Source organism: Lepisma saccharinum, chromosome 16 (genome assembly GCF_977018435.1).
Source record: "Lepisma saccharinum chromosome 16, izLepSacc3.1, whole genome shotgun sequence".
Lineage (NCBI taxonomy): Eukaryota > Metazoa > Arthropoda > Insecta > Zygentoma > Lepismatidae > Lepisma > Lepisma saccharinum.
Genome location: NC_139244.1, coordinates 52,043,002 through 52,065,349, shown reverse-complemented (window position 1 = coordinate 52,065,349; position 22,348 = coordinate 52,043,002). Strand labels below are relative to the sequence as shown.

At 38.2% G+C, this 22,348-nt stretch overlaps 1 protein-coding gene across 1 annotated transcript in view; it reads left to right on the top strand.

Moving 5' to 3' along the window:
• Window positions 1-22,348, top strand: part of LOC146000076 (trypsin-like) — a 99,637-nt gene that overhangs the window by 11,165 nt on the left and 66,124 nt on the right. The window contains exon 3 of the mRNA XM_083137406.1: window positions 9,282-9,429. Within this exon, the coding sequence (XP_082993532.1) occupies window positions 9,282-9,429 (148 nt within the window). The remainder of the gene's footprint in view (window positions 1-9,281; window positions 9,430-22,348) is intronic.

The window sequence follows — 22,348 nt, the reverse complement described above, 5'->3', positions numbered from 1 at the left end:
CTATATTCAACATTGTGTGTGCTAAATCCATATAATCATCACCATGTCCAGGTATTACAAACTCGGTGGGGGCATTATCTGCCAGAGAACTAACAGGTTTGTATCCGATGGTGTGGTGTTCTAAGATGCTTGTCTGAGTAGGTTTTACCGAGAAAATATCCAATTCACTTTTAAAACACTCACATGATTTCTCCCTAATTAGCGCCATATCTAATCAAAAATATCTGATGTTATTTGAATTTTCTTACGGTTGCGTTTGGTTGTTTTCTTGGTGTTTGTATTGGCACTGGATCTCTTCTTTCTCTGAGCGATCCTTCCAGTTCGCTGTCCCGAAGCAGAGTGATTCCTTTTGAAATGTTTATGCCCCTGATAACCTGAACCAATCATTTCCTTTAGCTTTGTTTCAGCTTTTCTTTTAAGATTTGATCTGGCATCCGAAATTCTGGATTGTAGTGACTGTTTTAGGGGTGTTTTGTCTACAACATCACCTAACACATTTACCCCTGTTTTTAACATTTCTTTCCCTACAGCTTTCGCTCCTTTTTTGATAAGAGGCAAAGCTGACCGAAAAAGTCCTCCAAGAAAACTTCCAATGCCATGTCCTTTTTGATAGGCACCACCGTAATATATGTTACCCACACCAGATCCAGCTTGTTGATGGTAGTATTGAATATATGGGTCATTCATAATCAGAGCTTTTCACCACAACGTCTAAAATGAAGTTTCAAACACACTAGTCCGAAGGAGAATGGGATGTGTGCACCAGTGCTATCCCTTAAGTCAATTTCTATTTGTTCGAAATTATGTTTCTGCACTGGGATGTAATGTGGTGAATCGAAAATTTGCACACCATCACTTCCAAAAGTATGTTCCATAGGATTAATGTTTATAATACGTAATAGAGGGGCGACAGCATCTCCCACCATATGTGATTCCGCAATATCTGTGTAAATATACATCTGGGAAGGAATTTCTCTCACAACATTTGGAGGCGAGCGTCCAATTTTTACTTCTGATAGATCATCGGTCGGTTTAAAACCTAATATCCGTGCCAGTTGAGGTGACAATCGTACATTTATGTTTCTCTGCTTGGTAGATATATCAACAGTCACATGTTTGTACGCAGGATGATTTCGGAGACTAAAATTTAATGTTTCAGAATATTTATTGATTTCTGCAACAATGCTGTTTATAGATGCGTAATAGCCTTCGGATATTCGAAGTTCGTTCCATTTGATATCATCCATAGATTTATATTGAATATAGTTGTTAAATCTTGTAATGTTTAGTATTGAATAAGGATAATGCACTTCTACCAATGCCATCTCCCATTTGTTGGTGTCCAACTCCACACGATTCTGAAGCTTTGTGGTGTAATTAGTTAGAGTATTACTTGGGAAATATTTCATGGAACTGTTACTAGGCAAAGTAAGGTAGAAAGCGTTTGCTTTTCTCATGATGTGTTATGAAGGTTATTTGTACCACTGATGAGAATACCTACAAAAATTTATGCCTCTCTCTCTCTTTTTTTGACTCCAAAAACGATGCGCTAATCCAACTGTCAAATAATCTGGAGTAACCTTTCCAATGAACTAACAACTTTTTACTGGCTCCCTTACCTTTGGTCGCAAGGATTTTATCAATTTCATGCATATCCGGTAAGCGGACCAATTGCAACTCTTCCGTATAAAATGTTCCGTCGATTTTATGTCCTTGTAGATCTTTTAATTCATACACTTGAGGATTTCTTTTCAAAATACGTTCCACCACAAATATTTCTCTTGTCCAATTTTCCATGTAACCTTTGTCAAAGCGTTTTTTGGTTTTTGTTATTCTCACTGTATCTCCTATTTTGAATGGCATCTTCAATGACAATAGTGGAGATGAATCAGATTTGAGTTTTTTGTCATACATATTGTGCCATACTTTCAAAACCTTCTCAGGAGTAACATCTGCTGGTGCCATTTTAATACTCGAGTGAATTTTATGATTATAAGCTTTCAAAAGCTTTGGGAGTACATTAACATAACAGCTGGTTCTTTGCTTAGTAAAATACTTCCACATGCGTTCCTTTAAAGTTCTGTTGAATCTTTCAACAATACTAGCTTTAATATCAGGATTCTTTGTTGTAAAATAAATGACATTTTGTTTCTTGAGATATTCCTGCACAATACTGTTGGTAAACTCACGGCCTTTGTCAGTTTGTAATTTCAAAGGTTTTCTTTTGCTTTGTTTGAAAATTTGCTGGAAAGCCTTTTTTATACATACACCAGTTTTATTTTTTACAGGGACAGCCCAAGCATGCCTGCTAAAAATATCGATAACTGTGAGTATATATCTGTACCCTTTGTTGTGATTCCGCAAACTCTGCATGTCATTCAAGTCAGCCTGCCATTGGTCATCGATATTATGCACAAAATAAAAGTTTCTCGGAAATCGACGCTTTACAGGTCTATGCAAAGTGTATGCAGTTTGCTTTGTCAACCAATGTTTGATTGTTGACAATGGTATGGATTTTTTTACAGCTTTCCATAGTGTTTAAGCTGTAGAATAGGATGCTGGATGAGATAGATTGTACCAGATATTCTCTAATATTTTTTCGCTCATGGTTTGTATCTTGACCAAACTGGAACAGTACGTTTACGTTTGTGCCCTGGAAATGATGATACAAAAGAAATTGGTTCCTTTTCTTCTTCTTCTTCTGCTTCTGTTAATTCTTGTGCCTCTTCTTGGTTAGCTCCGGACAGCGGAACATGGCGTCCGGGGTTGCCAAAAACAATCTGTTGAATAAACTCCTGTCTCCGGGGGTTTCCAATATATTCTTGAGGAATATTAGATAACGCCAGAGCTCTATTGAATAGTTGCCACCCAACAGGATTGCTTGTTTTTCGTGGTCGAATTATATCCGATACTAGATCGACAATATTTGAGCCTTCAATTTTATTATTGTTAATAAAAACTGCCCCATATTTATCCCAATCAATATTACTATTATGTAAAAGACGTTCATACAACAGTTCGGCTTTTCTACGATACATGCTAGGTGTAGCAGCTAGAATTTCTTCTTTCATATCAGTCAACTTCTCAGTAGATTCTGTAATCGGTAGCGACACAGGTTCTCTTTGTTTTCGAGTAATAGACAGAAATTTTTGGAGCACAATACTGTAACGATTCCATTTTTCATCATCCGAAAGACCTTTGAGATTCAAAATTACTTGCATATCCTGATCCAATTGCGATAAGGATGTAGACGGTGCAGACATAACAGGATGTCTCATGTTATCCATAAATTCTTGAGGTATTATAACCATTTTTTTGGCATGCTCCATGTTCAGATTTTTTTCACTTAAATAAACTTGATAACACACCTCCTATTAAAGGGGCTAATAACGCAGGTAGAAATCCTCCGTGTTGCACTAGTATCTGTTTCTTCTGCTTTGTAGAGTGTCCTTTGGCAGAGAGATTACGTATCACCTTCTTGTACCGGCTCAATCTTGTTTTCTGAGGTGTTGAAAGAGGAACATTCCCTTTTAGAATATTGTAACAACACTCACAGATTGAATTAACTAAGGAAGAATCAGCAGCTTGTAATATCGCTGTGCGAAGAGCTGGTTTAGCATCCGACAAAACTTGGAGCACTTTAGCGTGTTTCACTCTTGGAGCCATGATGACAGAATAAACGACTAGTGATTATGCTTGCTTTTTTTGTAGGAATATATACATAATTGATATCATCGTCGGGAAATATCCGCGACCGAAAACGTACTTCTTCCGGAGTGTTCTGCTTCAGATCAAACAGCAAATATCCATGGGGTTCAGCGGTGGCATTGTAATATGCGTCTTTTATAAAATTTGGATTCTCCGGGTATACTTGTCTAGATAAATAATTAATTTGGGCTCTCTCTCTTGGATTTTTGAAGCATACAATATAATGACTATTTAAAGATATATCCCTATTCCCTTTTCCCTGATGGAATAGATTTTGAGTGATAAAGAAAAGACTAACATCACGATGATGACACCCTTTTGTAAATAAATCTGTGACTCTTTGATCGCATTCCCTCATCTGATCATCGATAATAATAAGATGAGGTCCAGAATTTGGCACAAATTGGTCAATATTAGGCATTCCTTCCCGAAATTGTACAAAACCAGGGAAATCATTGTATGCAGATTGCCATTCCCCGTAGCACACCAAAATATTGTTGAATTTTACATTTACCATTTGGGGTAAACACTGGAGAAAATGCTTCACAAAATATGTCTTTCCACATCCTAATGGACCAGCCAATATTGCAGAGAACGGGTGTTTCCACAAGCACTCCATTTCTCAAACTGTGAAGAATGTTTTAAATTACATATAATATAAAAGTCGAATGTTATGAATATTTTTCTAGTTGTTAGATTTTACTGATATGTTGTATCTTCAAATTACATATATATATATATTATATTGTATTGTATTATATATATATATATATATATATATATATATATACACACTTCATCAATAAATAAATATGCGTGTGTGTCTGTATATATATATATATATACACACACACACATACTGACAATTTTGTTATAGTACAAAATTCATTTTACAACAGCACAACAAATGCCTGATAGCATTGTACGCATGCGCGTTTGTAAACCCCGCCTACATATTCCGAGCATCAGCGTTGTGTTAGATAGCTCTCCATTGTTTCAACAACGATAAACAGCTTGGTGGCCCAGATCAAATTGGTTCTGGAATCTACTGTGACGTGTACCGTCTACTTTGAAGTATAAAAAGGTGAGTTGCACAATATTACTATTTAGTGTCCAGCAATGCTGTCGACTTTAAATTTGCTTCACGGGTTAATATCAAATAGAGCCTTTGACAATCATCATGTTGGGGTTTTCGCAGCTAATGAATTACCTGTACATGTGGAACTACCAGCAGCGTTGATTGTAAATACAGATCCCAAAGATAGCCCCGGGAAGCACTGGGTAGCAATTTACATAGACAGTAACTCCCGGGGGGAATTTTTTGATAGTTACGGAAAACCTCCACATGTGCATAACCATTTGCGATTTTTGGAAAATAACTCTAAATTCTATACGTACAACACTCATCAGATACAAAGTTACGGGTCTGTGTACTGTGGGCATTACTGTTTTCTGTATTTATTCCATAGAGCCTCTGGTAAACCCATGCATAAATTTCAAATTTTATTCCCAGTACCGATAAAAAACGACAATATTATAACAACTTATTTGCTGACTCGTAAATTAAATTTATAATACTCGGTACGTATACTAGAAAATATTGACAGTAAATACTGTTTGAAATTTTATACAAGTTACATATAGTCCTAATAGTATATTAATAATTTTGTAGCGTTACAGTTTACAACAGCTTACTTATAATATTTATCTTGTTTTGTGTCTTTACAGAACAATGACGCAATATCCAGAGATGGGATCTTTCAATGCTAGATTGTCCTCTTTCAGAAACTGGCAATCAAAAGAATTCCCGTTTGTAGAAGCTCTGTCCGAAGCAGGATTATTTTACATTCAAAAAGAGGATAAAACAGTATGCTTCAAATGTGGTGGAGGATTATACCGATGGAAATACAGAAACAATCCAACACTAGAACATCGTCGATATTTTCCATTTTGCCCCCTGTCTATAAACCTAATTTCAGATCGACAATGCTGTTGATGCTTTAATTAAATTAATTAATATTTGTTATCCAATATTTCCTCAATATGACGTTTATGATATTCTGCTGATTTTTCTCTCACCATTGATCTTTGTAATGCCCCGCCCCCTCCACCTTTTTTGTCCAGCACATGCTTGGTTTGCTACGCGCGCATGCGTCTCAAAAACACACCCACGCATTTCTTCAAATGTATACCTGCACGCTGCGACATGCAGTATCTCGCAGTTCTTAGTCATGGAATCCTCTATTTCGATGCCGCTGAAAAAAAGATTTCAACCGTACACTAATTTCAAGGGGGTTCTTCAGAAAGAGAGCGATCAGCATTTACCTGAAGAACAAAAACAAGTAACTAGTCTTATACGCCAGTCGATATTATTTGATCACGTCTACTATTTGAATGCTTCGAAAACAAAAGTTATCTCAATCGGACTTTCCTCTCATCTGGATTTCCAACCTGTGGTCAGGCTACACAGAAGCGGGGCGGCCGGTGTTGAACTACAGTTGCAGGAGTGGCACGCTCTTCAGGAATTGTTTCCAGTAATTGACAATTACATCGCTATTCCAGGTGAGCAGCCTCGTGTTTCCTACCCACTAAGTGAGCAACATGAATTGCTGATAACCACACTGTACAATCGCCGTCAGATCATTATAAGGAAGAAACCAGCTTACGGTTCCCTGGAGATAGTGTTCATCGCAGAAAGTTCGTGGCGGAACTTTATGAAGATATTTGTGTGCATCGAGCATGCGAAAGTTATGTGTGAAACAGTGTCGCCGTATCTGAAATCATATTTTGGAAACTGTGTGGAATCTTGCATTCTCGACCTTCGCGAACAATGTTTCGGTTGCACAGATATTTCCCCTGTCCATGCATGTAATAAGGAGAAGTTTGTGCTTTCCCATCTACATGGATGTACAAAACCTGAGCCTTTGTCTATACAAAACATCGACGGAAAAAGACTTTCCAAAGAAGTGTTTGTTTTTTGCGAGAACATGCTTGTGGAAAAAATAGTGAAACATTTTAATTCAGTGGTTGCAGCAGAAAATGGATATGATAGTGACACAATTCCTTATGTGGGTGAGTGAACAAACTTGAAGAATAAAAACTTGTTAAATAACATGCTGATAAACTGGTGACACAATATAAACATTTTACATATGTATGTGTGTGTGTGTGTGTGTGCGGCTCTTTTGAATTTTGTAAATATTGGTAATAAACAGGGATAAAATATATGTCTTGGCTTTTTTTCACTTATCACCCCTTTAAAAATCCTCATGGTTTATATTTTTACTGGTAACAATCGTTAATAACAACATTAATAATTAACTATATAATGAAAAAGTGTGTATTGTGGACTTGTCGAAGATAAAGCATGAGAGCTTTTCTCCACACTGGTAAAACTCGGGTTAATAACAACATTAATAATTAACTATATAATGAAAAAGTGTGTATTGTGGATTTGTCGGAGATAAAGCATGAGAGCTTTTCTTCACACTGGTAAGAATCTGTGTTAATAACAACATTAATAATTAACTATACAATAAAAAAAATGTGTATTGTGGACTTGTCGGAGATAAAGCATGAGAGCTTTTCTGCACAGCGCTGGACACGCAAAGGCAAGTATCTTTATTTTCATTCTATTTCTAACAATGATTCGCTATTTTTTCTTGTCACTATAAAAAACTAATTCAATTTTTCTTTTATCACATCTGTCGCCATTTTGCTTGTTTTTGTTTAATTCCTCTTTATGCATTGAGGTTAATCGAAACATAACTTTAGACTTTTACATGGAATTGAAACATAGAATCTTGCCTCCTTTGATTGAAACAAACCTGTGACTCCTCTTTGATCACAAAACAATAGTGACGGCCATCTTGCTTATTTTACCTACTCTTTATGCATTTAAGCTAATCGGTACTGGGGCCCCACACGGCAAAACAACAGATTCTAATTTATCTTTATACATTAGCGGTAAAGTCTTTGCGTTGTAATCAAAAGGCATTTTGTTTTGATTTTTAATATCTGTTCCTGCCTAAATACTAATGGGGACTCAACACACTTCTTTTTTTATTTTAAAAACAACATCATTATCAGCCTATTTGACATTGTGAATCGAACCCGGGGGCCTTTCATTACAGCATAAACATACTATTTCCAATTAGTTCATTTTCTCTTTGTGCACAAAAAGCTAATCGGAACTTTTAAACAAATACAATTGAATATCCAATTTTCACCAACATTGGGAATCGAACCCTCAACCACTTGGTTGAAACATCTCGCGGAATAAAAAACTCCCGCCCGCGCCCGCGCCGCGCCGCCCCGCTCCGCTCCGCCCCGCGCCGCGCCGCGCCCCCGGTCGCCGCCGCCGCCGCCGCTAAACACAAAACGCGGCCGCCATTTTGATTTTATTCAAATACTATTTATGCACAGATGGACTAATCGGGACCTATAATGGCGGGACAAAACAATTGGCCTCATTTAACTACCTGGAGAATCGAACCCGCGACCTCTTCATTACCAGGCGACAACATTAACCACTAACCCAAGGCCGCCATCTTGATTTTATTCAAACACTACTTATGCACAGATGGACTAATCGAGGACCTATAATGGCGGGACTAAACAATTGGCCTAATTTAACTACCTAGAGAATCGAACCCGCGACCTCTTCATTGCCAGGTGACAACATTAACCACTAACCCAACTCGATTTTCGAACTCAACCATTTTGTTGCCTTTATTTACACACAGGCTAATCGAGACCATTCAATATTGACATCGTCGCCTTGTAATCAAAGGGTCCCAGGTTCGATACTCGGTGGAGGCACACAGTGGTCCGAATCACCACTTTTCAACTGTAGGTCCACTCCTGATTAGTCTTGCCGTGCATAAAGTGGACTTAAAAAAACTAACTCAATCTATCAATCAATCAATATTGACTCTACCAGGAATCGAACCCTCGACGCCTCTTGTTTTACAGAGCAATAACCTTAGCCGCTAAACTTTCGGGGTAAAGCACCTTCGGCGCCATCTTTAAATCATTTCTTCATGTCTTTGAATCATACGCAATGGTTGCGCGCGCATTTCCTCCACACACACACAAACATACGCACGTGTTAGGTTAGCATACATCAAGAAACAACGTGACAAATCCATTGACCCCCCTCCCCCCACCGCTTCCGATGTCTTCAAGGTGATCAGACACGTTCTGCTGACTCAACAATAAAATCGCTCGTACCCCGCTACACCGGATGTAACATAACACCAGCCGCATCAAATTTTTGCTGACGCGTAGGAACATAATGCTGTCATTCTACTACGCTCCGTTACTCGTCACAAAAATGTAATTGTGATATAACACGAAACTATATTTAAAATGTAGGTTTCTGTTGTTCTAGTGTATTTCACACAGATCAACTGTGCAATTTGTAAGCCTGAAAGTACGCCCAAATCTACACATACCACACAAACGCAATGTCATTTGTGTTGCCTAAAATGCTGTTTTTCGTAAACAGTTCGTAGAGAAAACTACACAAATACGACTTACATTTCAGTAACTCTATTTTATTTTCTTTGTAGGTTCTGGAAATGAAAGAATCATGAACGGTAATGTTGCGTACCACGGACAATTTCCCTACCAGGCGCAAATATTTAACGAATTAAGCATATGTGGAGGAGCTCTTATATCAAAAGATTGGGTAATTACGGCAGCGTCATGTGTCGTTTGGTAAGTGTACATGCTTAAAATATCTACACTTTGCAATGTGGTATTCGATACACCACAATGATTATGAAGTCATTTTCGGCTACCAATGATGCTCATACCAGCACTTTAGATTGAAACTTCCAAAAACTTTTCATTTTTCTAAGTGCACTAAGAACCGAGTTGCCTGTGGGATCGGACTTTTGAAGTATTTCTAATAACTAGGAATGTAAATATCAGCTTCATGTAATTTAATTTAAAATTTTGTTGATATAGTATTTAATTTCTGTTTCTTTTACTTTTGAATTACAGGAATTTGTCTATCAAAATATGTTAACACGCATTACCTAACTTACCCTACCATATTCTAACATAACTCCGAATCCCATTGGCATCCAATCAAATTTTGTACATTTGTTGAGTAATAGTGCATGCGTGTTACCTATACATATACGAAAAGACCAGTTCTTCAGAATATTTCTACCAAAAATTTTATTTACACATCTTCAGTTGTTTTTTTACCCTGACATAGGCATCTATTATTTCGTGTGAAGGACCCTTCAAGACCTTTCCAACGTCATCCAAATCACTTCTATAGGTGGCCGGATTGCCAGAATATTGCAATTTAAAGTTAACAAGATGGAAAAAAAATATCAAAAACGCATATTTTGCAACACTGTAATATTGGAAATACAATTTTTTTCTACATCAGGTAGACCTTTCAGTATTCCAAATTTCGAATAAATTAAAATATGTGCGTCTGTAAAGTGCTTCTTCCTTGGTTGATTTCACAAAAGTTTTGACTCTACACAATTTTTTTTTTTTACATCAATGGTAGCCTGTTATTCATCTAGCTGCTACCATCCAGTTCTATTGTGTTTCTATTACGTTAATTTTCTACCTCGTGTCTAATCGCGACGATAACGATGAATAGATAAAAGAACGACCCGACCAAATTCAATGATATATCACTACCTTGACCACAGATCGAAATTTGGAGCTCAGGCATCGTAGCATTTAACGCTGTCCGGCCACATTAAGGGCTGTCAGTTAGCTCTCTCATGTTGTATAAAACGTTGAATGCAAATGTACTGTGTAGAAGACAAGAGTATGGTTCCTTTGACATGTGTGTTACGAAGTTCTGAGAATGCGCTGTTGTTCCGAGGCCGGCAATACATACTGGAGGTTGTTGCGAGGAGGGTTGTGCAATTACGCGTAAAGAAAGACTTTCTACGTGACATGTAAATTACGCATAACAAACGCGTAACATAAGTTTGAAACGTAATGTAGACCTACGTAAGAAACTAGAATCACATATATAAATTAAATGAAAACGCATTTTTTGCGATGGTTATTATTGGCAGTTCGCAGTGGTAGAAATCAAAAGAAAAGTCTTTAAAAAAATGTTCTTCCGAATTTGTATGTGCTCTTATAATGGAAATTTACACACTGCCATATTCGCATTAACATCATACCTAGTTAATTAGCCTATGCAAGTCTATAATACGTATGAAAATGGATTTTGAAGAACTTACTAAAACTTTGAAACCAATCCACATAAATCGTTGATAATCATTATGTTATGTGCTAGTGCAAGACGTATATATCAACAGGTTTCTCAATTTTTAAAAATGTGTGATAGAACAGTTCTATTTTAAAAATCTGTTAGTGAAGGTGAGGGCATGAAGTGGCTGTATAAACAATCTTCAGAATATATCCCAATGATTTTGTGCTAAAAAAATGTAAGAAAATTAATGTTTAACATGTAACGTAAATGAAGTAGTTTTCATATTACTAATTTAAGAAAGAAAATTAGTTTTTTACATCTCCGTAAAATACTGGTTTTCTATGTGACGTACATTACTAGTAAATTACGCGTAATTTACGTAAAGTATGTAACGAGGTACATCACCGCACGGAAAGACGAAAGATTCATATTCCAAGATGGCGGCATTGTAGAAGTGGTGCTGATTTAAAGTTTCAGTGACCGGTGACAAAAATCTTTTCCTTGGCTCTCTCTCTACAGACTGCATAGAAACAGTCCTTTGTATATCATGGTAGAATGCCGCGATTCTTTACTTGCAGCAGTTCCTCTAGGGCACGTTGCCCTTCTCGGCGACTTCAACTTCTCTATTGACTGGCAAGACCCAGTGAATGGAACAGCAAAGTGTACGAATGACGCATGGTTTATTGAAACTTTCATTTGTGGTTTAAACTTGAAACAACATAATTTGTTCAACACCAGGAAGAATAGTAACCTGGACTATGTTCTGTCCACCCTAAACATTATTAGTATCACGCCACGTAAGAAGCTCCTGACCTACGACCACGAGAGTTTGGATGTTTCTAATCTCATCCCCTCACCAACTAGAAGAGGTCATCGCTCCTCCATCCAGAACAAACGCTACCTGTAGAACCGAGCGCAGTGGGAGGAGATAAGACTTTCCCTCGACTCCTTTCTCTGGGGCCTTTTGGAAGATGGGACCGTCGACGAGGCAGCTGACCTATTTACAGGTGTCATTCAAGCAGCAGTGACGGACCACGTGCCTACAGGAAAATATCTTCTCGTAGATTTCCGTGTTGGTTCGACTCCGAAGTGCGGGATGTACTGGTCAACAAGACACGACCCTGGAAACTTTGGAAGAACTTCTCGAGTGAACACATGCACAATACCTTTGCTGCTCTGCGACGGCACTCAAGTATCTTCTTCGGAAAAATACAAGGAACACATACATAATATCACTGCAAAAATCCCGGAAAGTCCAAAAAACGTTTTTAATTTAATAAACTCAAGAAAAAATAACGGTAGAATTCCAGCTGAAATTACATATTCTAGTGAAAGTGCGATGGCTGACCGAAGGGCAGAAGTCTTCAACGCTTGTTTCCATGGTAAGTTCTGCCCACCGTCCTCCATTGCAGCGTTGCCAAACGTAAGGCCAGTCTGTTTCTCCTCTCTAACGACGCTTGCCACTAGCCCCCACGAGGTGAAAAATCTTCTGTCATCTCTTTCTTCTCACCGGGCTCTAGGACCGGGCGATATGAACAGCGTGTTCCTCAGGAAAACATTAGAATCCCTGTGCTATCCCCTCTGCATTCTCCTCAACAGATGTTTCTTGGAAGGTGTCTTTCTTCACGCTTGGAAAGAAGCCAACATCACACCGATTCACAAAAGTGGTAACAAAAATCTTGTTTCTTCTTACAGACCAATCTCCTTACTCTCTCCTCTGTCCATTATTTGTGACAAAATAATCAAAGAGAAACTCTATAAATTTGTTTCTCCTTACTTAAGCTCAAACCAACATGGTTTTCTTCCTGATAGCTCCTGTCTTACAAACCTTTCTGTTTTTCTCTCACGTGCTATAAAATGTATTTCAAATAATTGAAAATTAGATGTAATATATTTTGATCTGGCCAAAGCCTTCGATACTGTTAGTCATCGTTTTCTGATTCACAAATTATGCAATATATTCAACATTCATGTCAAATTTCTAACACTTCATACAGATTACCTTAGCGATCGCCAACAACGTGTCGTTCTTCCAAAAACTGCATCTAGCTTTCTTACTGTGCTCTCTGGAGTTCCACAGGGTAGTGTTCTAGGACCTCTCTTGTTCATATTATTCGTCGACGACCTTGCCGACCACCTCACAGCTCCCACTAGTAATTACCTTCTTTTCGCAGATGACTGTAAAATTTTCAGAGGAATCTGCACTTACGACGATACTCATTAACTACAGAATGACATAACAACATTTACTTCCTGGTGTCTGACATGGGGAATTACATCACATCCTGAAAAGTGTATTACTCTCACTATCTCTCTCAAGAAGAACCAGTTAAAGTCATCTTACTCCATCTCTGGCAATAAGATCAAAGCAGTATCTTCTCACAAAGAACTAGGCATTGTTTTCGACAAGAAGCTCACATTTCAGGAACATATTATAGGCACGACAAAAAAGGCAATGCGCTTATATAGTAAACCAAAATGAACATAAAATAAAGTTGAAGATATCAAGATAGCTACCAGCATGTTCATAGGCCTACCCTGAAGAGAAGTTCGGGGGACATATGTTTCGAAATATCTGAAATCGGAAATAAAAATAAAAGTGGATCCAATTCGCTTAGTGATTAACATAGGTGATTGATAATTTAGAGGTCATGGGTTCGATTCATACTTTTGGCAAGTTGCCCAATGCTTCCGATGGCAATCATACTTCATATCTAGTCCCAATTGTTTTATCTGAACATAAAATGGAATTGAAACAAACCAAATGGTTGCCAGAATATCCAGTTTCATACCCCAGAGGGGAAACAATTGTGTAAATGGGTTCTTAATTTACTAAACTAAAACAAAATACTAACAGAAATAACTCCTATTCTACTTCTCGCAGAAAAATAAACTTTGGTTTCACAGAAAGCTATTTTTTAATAATAATGACTTGTATTAAAAAAATTCCGTGTTCGATTTCTGGTGGAGGCAAACTCCAGAGAAGACTGGACCCCCAATTTTAACTGTACTTTTGGTCATGATTTCTCAATATAAGAATAAAATAAAATTGAAAAAATCAATACAGTATAGTGATCAGCATATGCAGTGGCGTAAAAGGGAATCGAGAGGATACGTATTGCTGAAGTCCACAGCAAATAAAAAGAATCTGCTATTCCGGTTGTTAATGCAAATTAATCTTTAGCTCCGTAATTAAAAGATCACAGGTTCGATTTCGGTTTTGGCAACTTATTTATCTTATCACTTTCACTTAGGAGTGGCAAATTGCACAATGATTCCTTTCACAATTTAAACTATAGGTCCAACTCCGATTAGCTTATCTGAACATAAAATAGAGTTGAATACCACAACATGGCGGCCAGCATATACAGTGGCATACTCAGAAAATGTAGAGGATATGTGCATCGAAATATGTTAACTGAAATAGTAATGGTGAAAATGCTAGTTCTGGTTTTAAGATAGCACTTGGGACTTCTCGATAACGTATTGGTTAATGCAGTGATCTTGTTATAAACAGACCCAAAGTTCGATTTCTTGTGGATGAAAAATTTCACATTGGTTCGGTTTCAAATTTAAATTGCAACATTGGAAATCGAGCCCAGAACTTCTTGTGATTAAAAGTATAGCTTTGGCAAATTTATTTTTAAAACATTAAATATTTATTCCGCGGAAAATAAAAATATCTGCACTGCGCGCGGCGACGGCCGCAACCGCTCACTTTTTAATCAAATCAATATCATTCTGCAATTTGTCAGCATAGGGACTCGAACCCGAAACAACTTGAATACAAGACAACAGTGTCGGTCATCTTGCTTTACTTTTGAATATCTGTTCGTGCATAAATACTAATCATACTAATAGGGGCTGATAACACACTTATTTTTTATTTAACCGTGCCGCCGCCCTCAACCGTGCAGCCGCAGCACCGAAAACGTGGCCGCCATATTGTTTTTATTCAAATACTATTTATGTACAGATGGGCTAATCGGGATTTATAATGAAGGAAAAGAACAATCGACTCCATTTGACTACGTACTGAATCAAACCCGGGACCTCTTCATTACAAGGCGACAACGTTATCCACTAACCCAACTCGATTTTCGAACACCGCCATCTTGTTGGGTTTATGAACGAAGAGGCTAATCGAGACATTTCGATTTTGACGTCGCCAACTTGTAATAAAAGGGTCCCAGGTTCGATACCAGGTGGAGGCACATAGTGTTTCGGATCCCCACTTTAAACTGTAGGCCCAGTCCCGATTAGCCTTGCTGTGCATAAAGTGGACTTAGAACACTAACTCAATCAATCAATCAATCAATCAATATTGACTCTACCATTAATCGAGCCCTCGACGCCCCTTGTTTACAGAGCAATAACCTTAGCCGCTAAGCTTTCGGGTTACTATACCTTCGCGCCATCTTTAAATCAGGTTCCTACATGTCTTTGCATCTTACACAATGGTTGCGTCCATATTTCCTCCACCCACACACACACGTTTAAGCACGTGTTAGGTTAGCATACATCAAGAAACAACGTCAGGGGTCAATTACAGGACGTCTTCAAGGTCAACAGGCACATCAACTTCCTGCTGACTCAGCGTTCTATCCGCTCATACACGGCTTTCACCGGATGTAAACTAACAACAGACGTGTCAAATTCTTCTGTGTCATTCATGTATCGGCAGGCCCTTCTACTTGTACTCACGTCCAGAACACGCAACACAAGCTTATTTTACACAAAAACCAAGACTATAAATTCAAAATTCTAATGAGATCTCTCTTACAGACTTGTCACACAATTGAATGATCTCTCCTAAAGTGTGGATATATTCTCCTCCGAGCTTGCCATATTAGAAGACACGTTTGTAAATATTATCAAGTAGTGCCATCTTTTACATATTTTTTGTTAATTTGCTATTCATTTTTGTGTTATTTTGTTACTTTTAATTATTGTTATTATTATTAATATTATTATTTTGCTTTTTCATTGTTGACATTTTCAGTGTAAAATGGCCTCCTGTGCTGTATCTGGAATTTTCTCAATAAATAAATAAATAAAATTTCTATGGCATACATAGGCAAACAACAACAACAGAAAATGCTAGGGAAGAAATTTTCCTTACGATTACATTATAAAACTATTATTCTCTACAAAATAAGTGTAATAATTACTATGTAAGACCAAAAATATATGGTGGTTGCCGCAACTCCGCCACCTGAGAAGCAGCCACGCTGGTCTCAATAATACGAAGGTTGTTCTAAAAATACGTTTCCCTATGTTGTGATATTTTATCTGGTAATATATACCTGCAAACTCTACATGTCTAGATAAGAACATACCTGTACTACTTTTCAACATAATCGCCTTGCACATTCAGGCATTGTCCCAACGCTGAACCAGCTTATCCAAGCCCTCTGCAAAGGCGTCAGAGTTCAGGCCTTGCAACACTCGTCTTACTGCTGTCTCGACTTCCGCATCAGTTTGAAAACGCCGACTTTGCAACTAATTCTTCATGTGTGGGAAAAAATGTAAATCGTTAGGTGCTAAATCAGGGATGTAAAGTGGATGCTGTAGCCTTTCCCACCCCAATTTCGCAATCTTGGCCTGTGTTTGTGCGGCCGACTGAGGGCGGGCATTGTCGTCGATCAGGATGACACCAGCTGAGAGTAAGCCAGGGGTCTTGTGTCGAATTGCCTATTTCAGCCGCTCCAAGGTCTGACAATACCGGGCAGCAGTAATCATGCCTCCTCGTTCCAGAAAGTCAATGAGCAGAGTACCCCTTGCATCTCAGAAGACGGTCCCTGCGAATGGAGTCGTCTTGAATTTCTTTCGTACGGATGCTTCCACTCGAATGATATTCTCTTGATTTCGGGAGTGAAGTGATGAACGAAGCTCTCATCACCTTCACACGATGAAGGTCTTTCCTTCTACCAGGTAACGGATTAGACAATCAAGGCTACAGCCCATTAACTGATTAAAGATGTAAACTTCACTTCCCAATACACTCGGCTTGAATGAAATACCGAAGAATATCTTGCATCCTAATGTATTGCAGCCACATAGCAGTAATATTCTTTTATCTTCCAGAGTTAAACCAAACGTAGATAATGATTTTTCAGCATCTCAGAGCTTGAACTTACATTAGCGTCTACTTCTGCATTATTTAACTTATCTCAGAAATATGTTCGTTTGTAATTAAATGCACTTTGCTTCTTCAAGTAGCGTGAAGAGTGCTGCATAAACTATGAAATGATCCCTTGTGTCTCTGACTATGGATCTTCCGGATTGATTTCAATTGTTTTAGTTTATATTTCGCCGTTTTTCTGACACTTTTGGCTAATCGCGAAGATGAGGATGGATGATGATATGGTGAGATGGGTTAAGGGACAACGTGGATGATAACACGACTCCGATAGTGGATTGTATTTAGTGGGTGTCCAGACGGCACAGCCTCTCTAGTCTTCAAAATGCAGTCCAAGGTGTACTTCTTGGAAGTTAAGGACATTTCCGGTGATCATAGGTTGATTGATTCATTTCCTTTATTTTACTGCGTTGGTTGTGCCACATTTGACTAATTTACGAAGACAGGGATGTTATGACATGATGAAATTGATGAATGGACGACACTCACAAACATCCATGCCCATACTGTGATTCGAACCCCGTACCCCTGGCGTCGTAGCGCGATCTGCTAACCACTCCGCCACAGAGGTCGGCGGTGATCATAGGTTATCATAGGTTTAACTGTATTACCTTCGTAAATGATCTCAAGGATTTGTTCAAGGCCTGAATCTTCCATTAGATAACCAACACATCTCAGGAAGCTCAACTTGATATGAAGACCACCCAGCCTTAACTTGGGCTGCTTCAGCGGACTTTAAGTATCCGAGTTCTCATTATTGGCTACTATACAGTGTGCTTTCAGAAATATTGGTTGATCAAATGTGATGATGTTTGTGTGATTTACCTCTTTGATTCCCCACAAATATTGTGCAATGTGGATTGAATGCATATCCGGATGTAGAGAAATCGCTGGTTTCTCTGGATGATATCCTTTTCCGATTATTTGCCGCAGGACCTGTCATAGACGACTCGTGTTATGTCATCCATATATGTTTGTGATTCATCCATTCTTATTGTTTGATTGATTTAGTTGGTGTTTTAAGTCCACTTTATGCAACGTAAGGCTAAACGGGATTGGACCTACAGTTTAAAGTGGGTTCCGAACCACTATAAGCCGCCATCGGGTATCGAACTCGGGACCCCTTGAATTACATGGCGACGACGTTACCACTTCGCCATCGGGGAGGGCTCATGCGATTAGCCAAAGTGGCAGAAACACGATGTAATGGAAACTAAATTAAATCAAATCAACCCTAAAAAGCCATAGTCAGAGGCTCAAGGGGTCATCACGAAGATAAGGATGGATGAATGGACAATCACAAACATATATCAGAACTTAGATAGCCCTGTGAAGTAGCCAATATTAATTTTTATGGTCTTCATATCAAGTTGAGATTCCTGACATGTGTTGGTTATCTAATGGAAGATCCAGGTTTTCTACAAATCATTGAGATCATTTACAGAGTTAATACAGTTAAACCTATTATAACCTATAATCAGCGGAAAAGCCCTTCACTTCCAAGCACTACACCTGGACTGCATTTTGAAAACTAGAGAGGCTGTGCCGTCTGGACACCCACTAAATACAATCCACTATCGGAGTCGTGTTATCATCCACGTTGTCCCTTAACCCATCTCACCATATCATCATCCATCCTCATCTTTGCGATTAGCCAAAAGTGTCAGAAAAACGGCGAAATATAAACTAAAACAATTGAAATCAATCCGGAAGATCCATAGTCAGAGACACAAGGGATCATTTCATAGTTTTTGCAGCACTCTTCACGCTACTTGAAGAAGCAAAGTGCATTTAATTACAAACGAACATATTTCTGAGATAAGTTAAATAATGCAGAAGTAGACGCTAATGTAAGTTCAAGCTCTGAGATGCTGAAAAATTATTATCTACGTTTGGTTTAACTCTGGAAGATAAAAGGATATTACTGCAATGTGGCTGCAATACATTACGATGCAAGATATTCTTAAAGGCGAGTGTATTGGGAAGTGGAATTTACATCGTTAATCAGTTACGTATATGTTCTCCTTTTTCTGCATCAAGGACAACACCTGTGCTACAAGTAAACATTTGTAGGTACAGGAAATGATGAAATTTAACACGTTAGCACCAGGTATCTACAAAAAATTCTACAATGGACTGACTGTAAGGCAAATGACCGGTTTAGAACATTATTTTACCTATCATGTTAATTCAATCTATTTACAGTGGCTGCGATTAGGGGTCGTGGCATGGGGTAAAAATCCCCCTCCCATACACACTTTTTTCCCGCACTATGGTCTGTTAATGCTAAGCCTTGTCTACAAGTCGATTTGACCCAAAATCATCTGTCTGAATTCCATTTTAAAAATGATTCTTTCTAATTGCAGTAAGTAAAAAGTAAGCTGTCTTTGTCCTTCTCGCTCAGTTAGAGCACTTAATTTCCCGTAATGTGTGCATACATTTTTAAACAACCAAAACAACATGTAACAAACATAAGTGAACGAAACACTGTAGAAAACAATATATTACGTTTTCACCAATATCATAAGAAATGAAACACGTATATTTAGGGAAACACATGACTCTACATTAGACTACATATCTCATCAACCCCTGAATGTAAAGACACGAGAAAAACACCAATCGTTAGAGGAGATCGTGATCTAAAATTAGTTCTAGTGACTTGATTACGTAATGTATTTAATTAATTTATATATGTATTAAAGAAACTTTGAATACGTACACAATTTAGTGTTAACATGTTGCATATGTATTTTCTTATTTTACGTCGCTCCATGTTGCATATGTGAAAAGAATATATTGTACATGAAAATTTTGCATGCTGTATATGCATTCGGAATGCATTTATCATACACTTTCTTTCTTTCAAAAATAGTTTGTGTGCTAATTCAATTGTGATATACGGTAGATATATCAAACAAAAACCATAATTTAGAAAATTTCCTGCTCTTTTATTTTAATTTTCTTCACATTTGTGTATAATGCACCGTTTTTAATATATATATATATATATATATATATATATATATATATATATATATATATATATATATATATATATATATATATATGTATATATATATACACACACACATAATTTTAAGGTTAATTTTTGCCGCCCTTTTCCAAGATGGCGGATTTTCCCCAAAACATTTGGATGGTGAAACAGATGTCCCATCAATGGAGTACGCCAATTATCTGTCCTATACATAAAAAGAACGATACAACCTGCTGTGAGAACTATAAAGGTATAGCCCTACTGAGCGTAATATACAAACAGAGGCCAGCGCAAGACCTTGAGCAAACCCGTTCGTGAGACATCGCTCCTAGAATGTTATACAACATGCGCAACACCCTCGCTTGAGCACCTTGCCTGACCACATGCCCAGGTCGTTCCTGGCAGGTATTGTACACCCGACGGGTACCCGCAGTCCTACGATACCTAGTAGGTCTCAGTGCTTTATTTCAATCAACTGCACGCCCAGAGAGCTGCACAGCGACCAGAATCGCTTACTAGGCCGACCTGGCTGGTCAGGCGGGCGAGTAAAACTATATACCTGGGTTTTGACCCGTCAAGCATCGAAAGCCCACGCGTAACTTGAAGGCCTTGCAAGACGAAGCTCGCATATCTTCAGCGAACGCTCATTCCGGTTTTGGACCGTCTCCAGATACGTGAGTCACGCAGTCACCGTTGCAAACTTTTAGATTCTAAACTGTTCTAGGAGCTCTTAAAATGTTCATCACTTTATCAATTTGACATTTATTCCTTGCTAGAAAATATTTGTATCACTCACACCCAGTGGTGGCGATTGGGTTCCAAAACTAAGGGGCCAACGTGCAAAAGTAGGGGGGGCAAGGACAGTATAATTTCCCTTGGTACATGAGGTTAGCGTGGTGCAAAAGTGGCAAAAAGTTGGGGGTGGGGCAACTGCACTCTCTCGGTCCCGCCCCAAATTGCTGCGACTGCTGTCACCTGTAAAGGAGTACGAACCAAGTCTCGCAAAAAGTGACATCGTAAATATTTTGGAACTATGTGTGACTGGTGGTGGTTCTACATTATACTTTATGAGTCCTACTTTGTTTTCTCATTTCAAAGTTTGTAGAATGTAAATGTCACAAACCATGGCTTAAGTAAAAATATCGAAGGACGCACATATAATGTCGGTGCTTGATAGAGCGGGGAGGAAAGGGGTGCGCTAAACCAAAATCCTGTCTAGGGGCCCAAAGTATCTACCTACAAGCTCTTCAACACAATCGGTTTCAACATCAAAAAATCTTAAGACGATAGTAATTTGCACCATAAGTGTGAAATCTTTGGTGTAATCAATTGATACAGCTAATTTGACTTTCTTTAATTAGCAGTTTTGACTTTGTTGCACATTAATTGTACCACTTAACTGTGAATTTTAGGACTTAGATGATAATAATAATAATTATGAATCTCATTTTGTTGTTAGGTTTTAATGTTCTTGTAATATTAAATATTTGATGCAGTGGCGTAACAAAATCGTAAAGTACTCGTCCGCAAGAAATAAATTTGGGTCCCTCAAGTACAGTCATATTCTTCCAGGAAATTTATGTAATTACTTAGAAAGGCTGATTGTGACTACACTTACATTAATAACTATACAAATCGATGCTCTAACTCTGAATTTTCACATATTACAACATATCTTACTTTGACATTTATGTATTCAAAAGAAGAAAATACAAATACTTACTTATCCCTTCCCCCCAAACAGAAGGCGGTACAGTATACAGAGAACACTGGAAGCTAGTGTAGAGTTATCAAGGAGAAGAAATATTCCCAAAGCACTTGATTTCAGATTTAAGCACATTCCTGAAACTTAGAACTTGGATCAGGAAATTCAGAAGACAAATAATCTTCGTGCCCGTTACAGAGGGCAATATCTGCATCTGAAGTTGTAGGAACGAAGGAAGAACTGCTAATATTATACATACCCTTCTTCAGTTTAAAACACCGGAAGCATTTAAATGCCCCATACTTTTCTCCATGCCAGTTTGAGGTGTTTTATCTATAACATATTAAAATCGGGTAGGATATGCAAGGTCACGAGAGTAGTGTAAGTTGATTGTTTCTAAGTAACACTGCCCGACCCTGTGGCCGAGTGGTTAGCACATCGCGCTGCGAAGCCAAGGGTCCCGGGTTCGAATCCCGGTCGGGCTTGGTTGTTTGTGAATGTCCATTCATCAATTTCATCATTTCATCACTCATCCCCATCTTCGCAAATTAGCCAAGAGGCACAAAACGCGAAGTAAAATAAACTAAATCA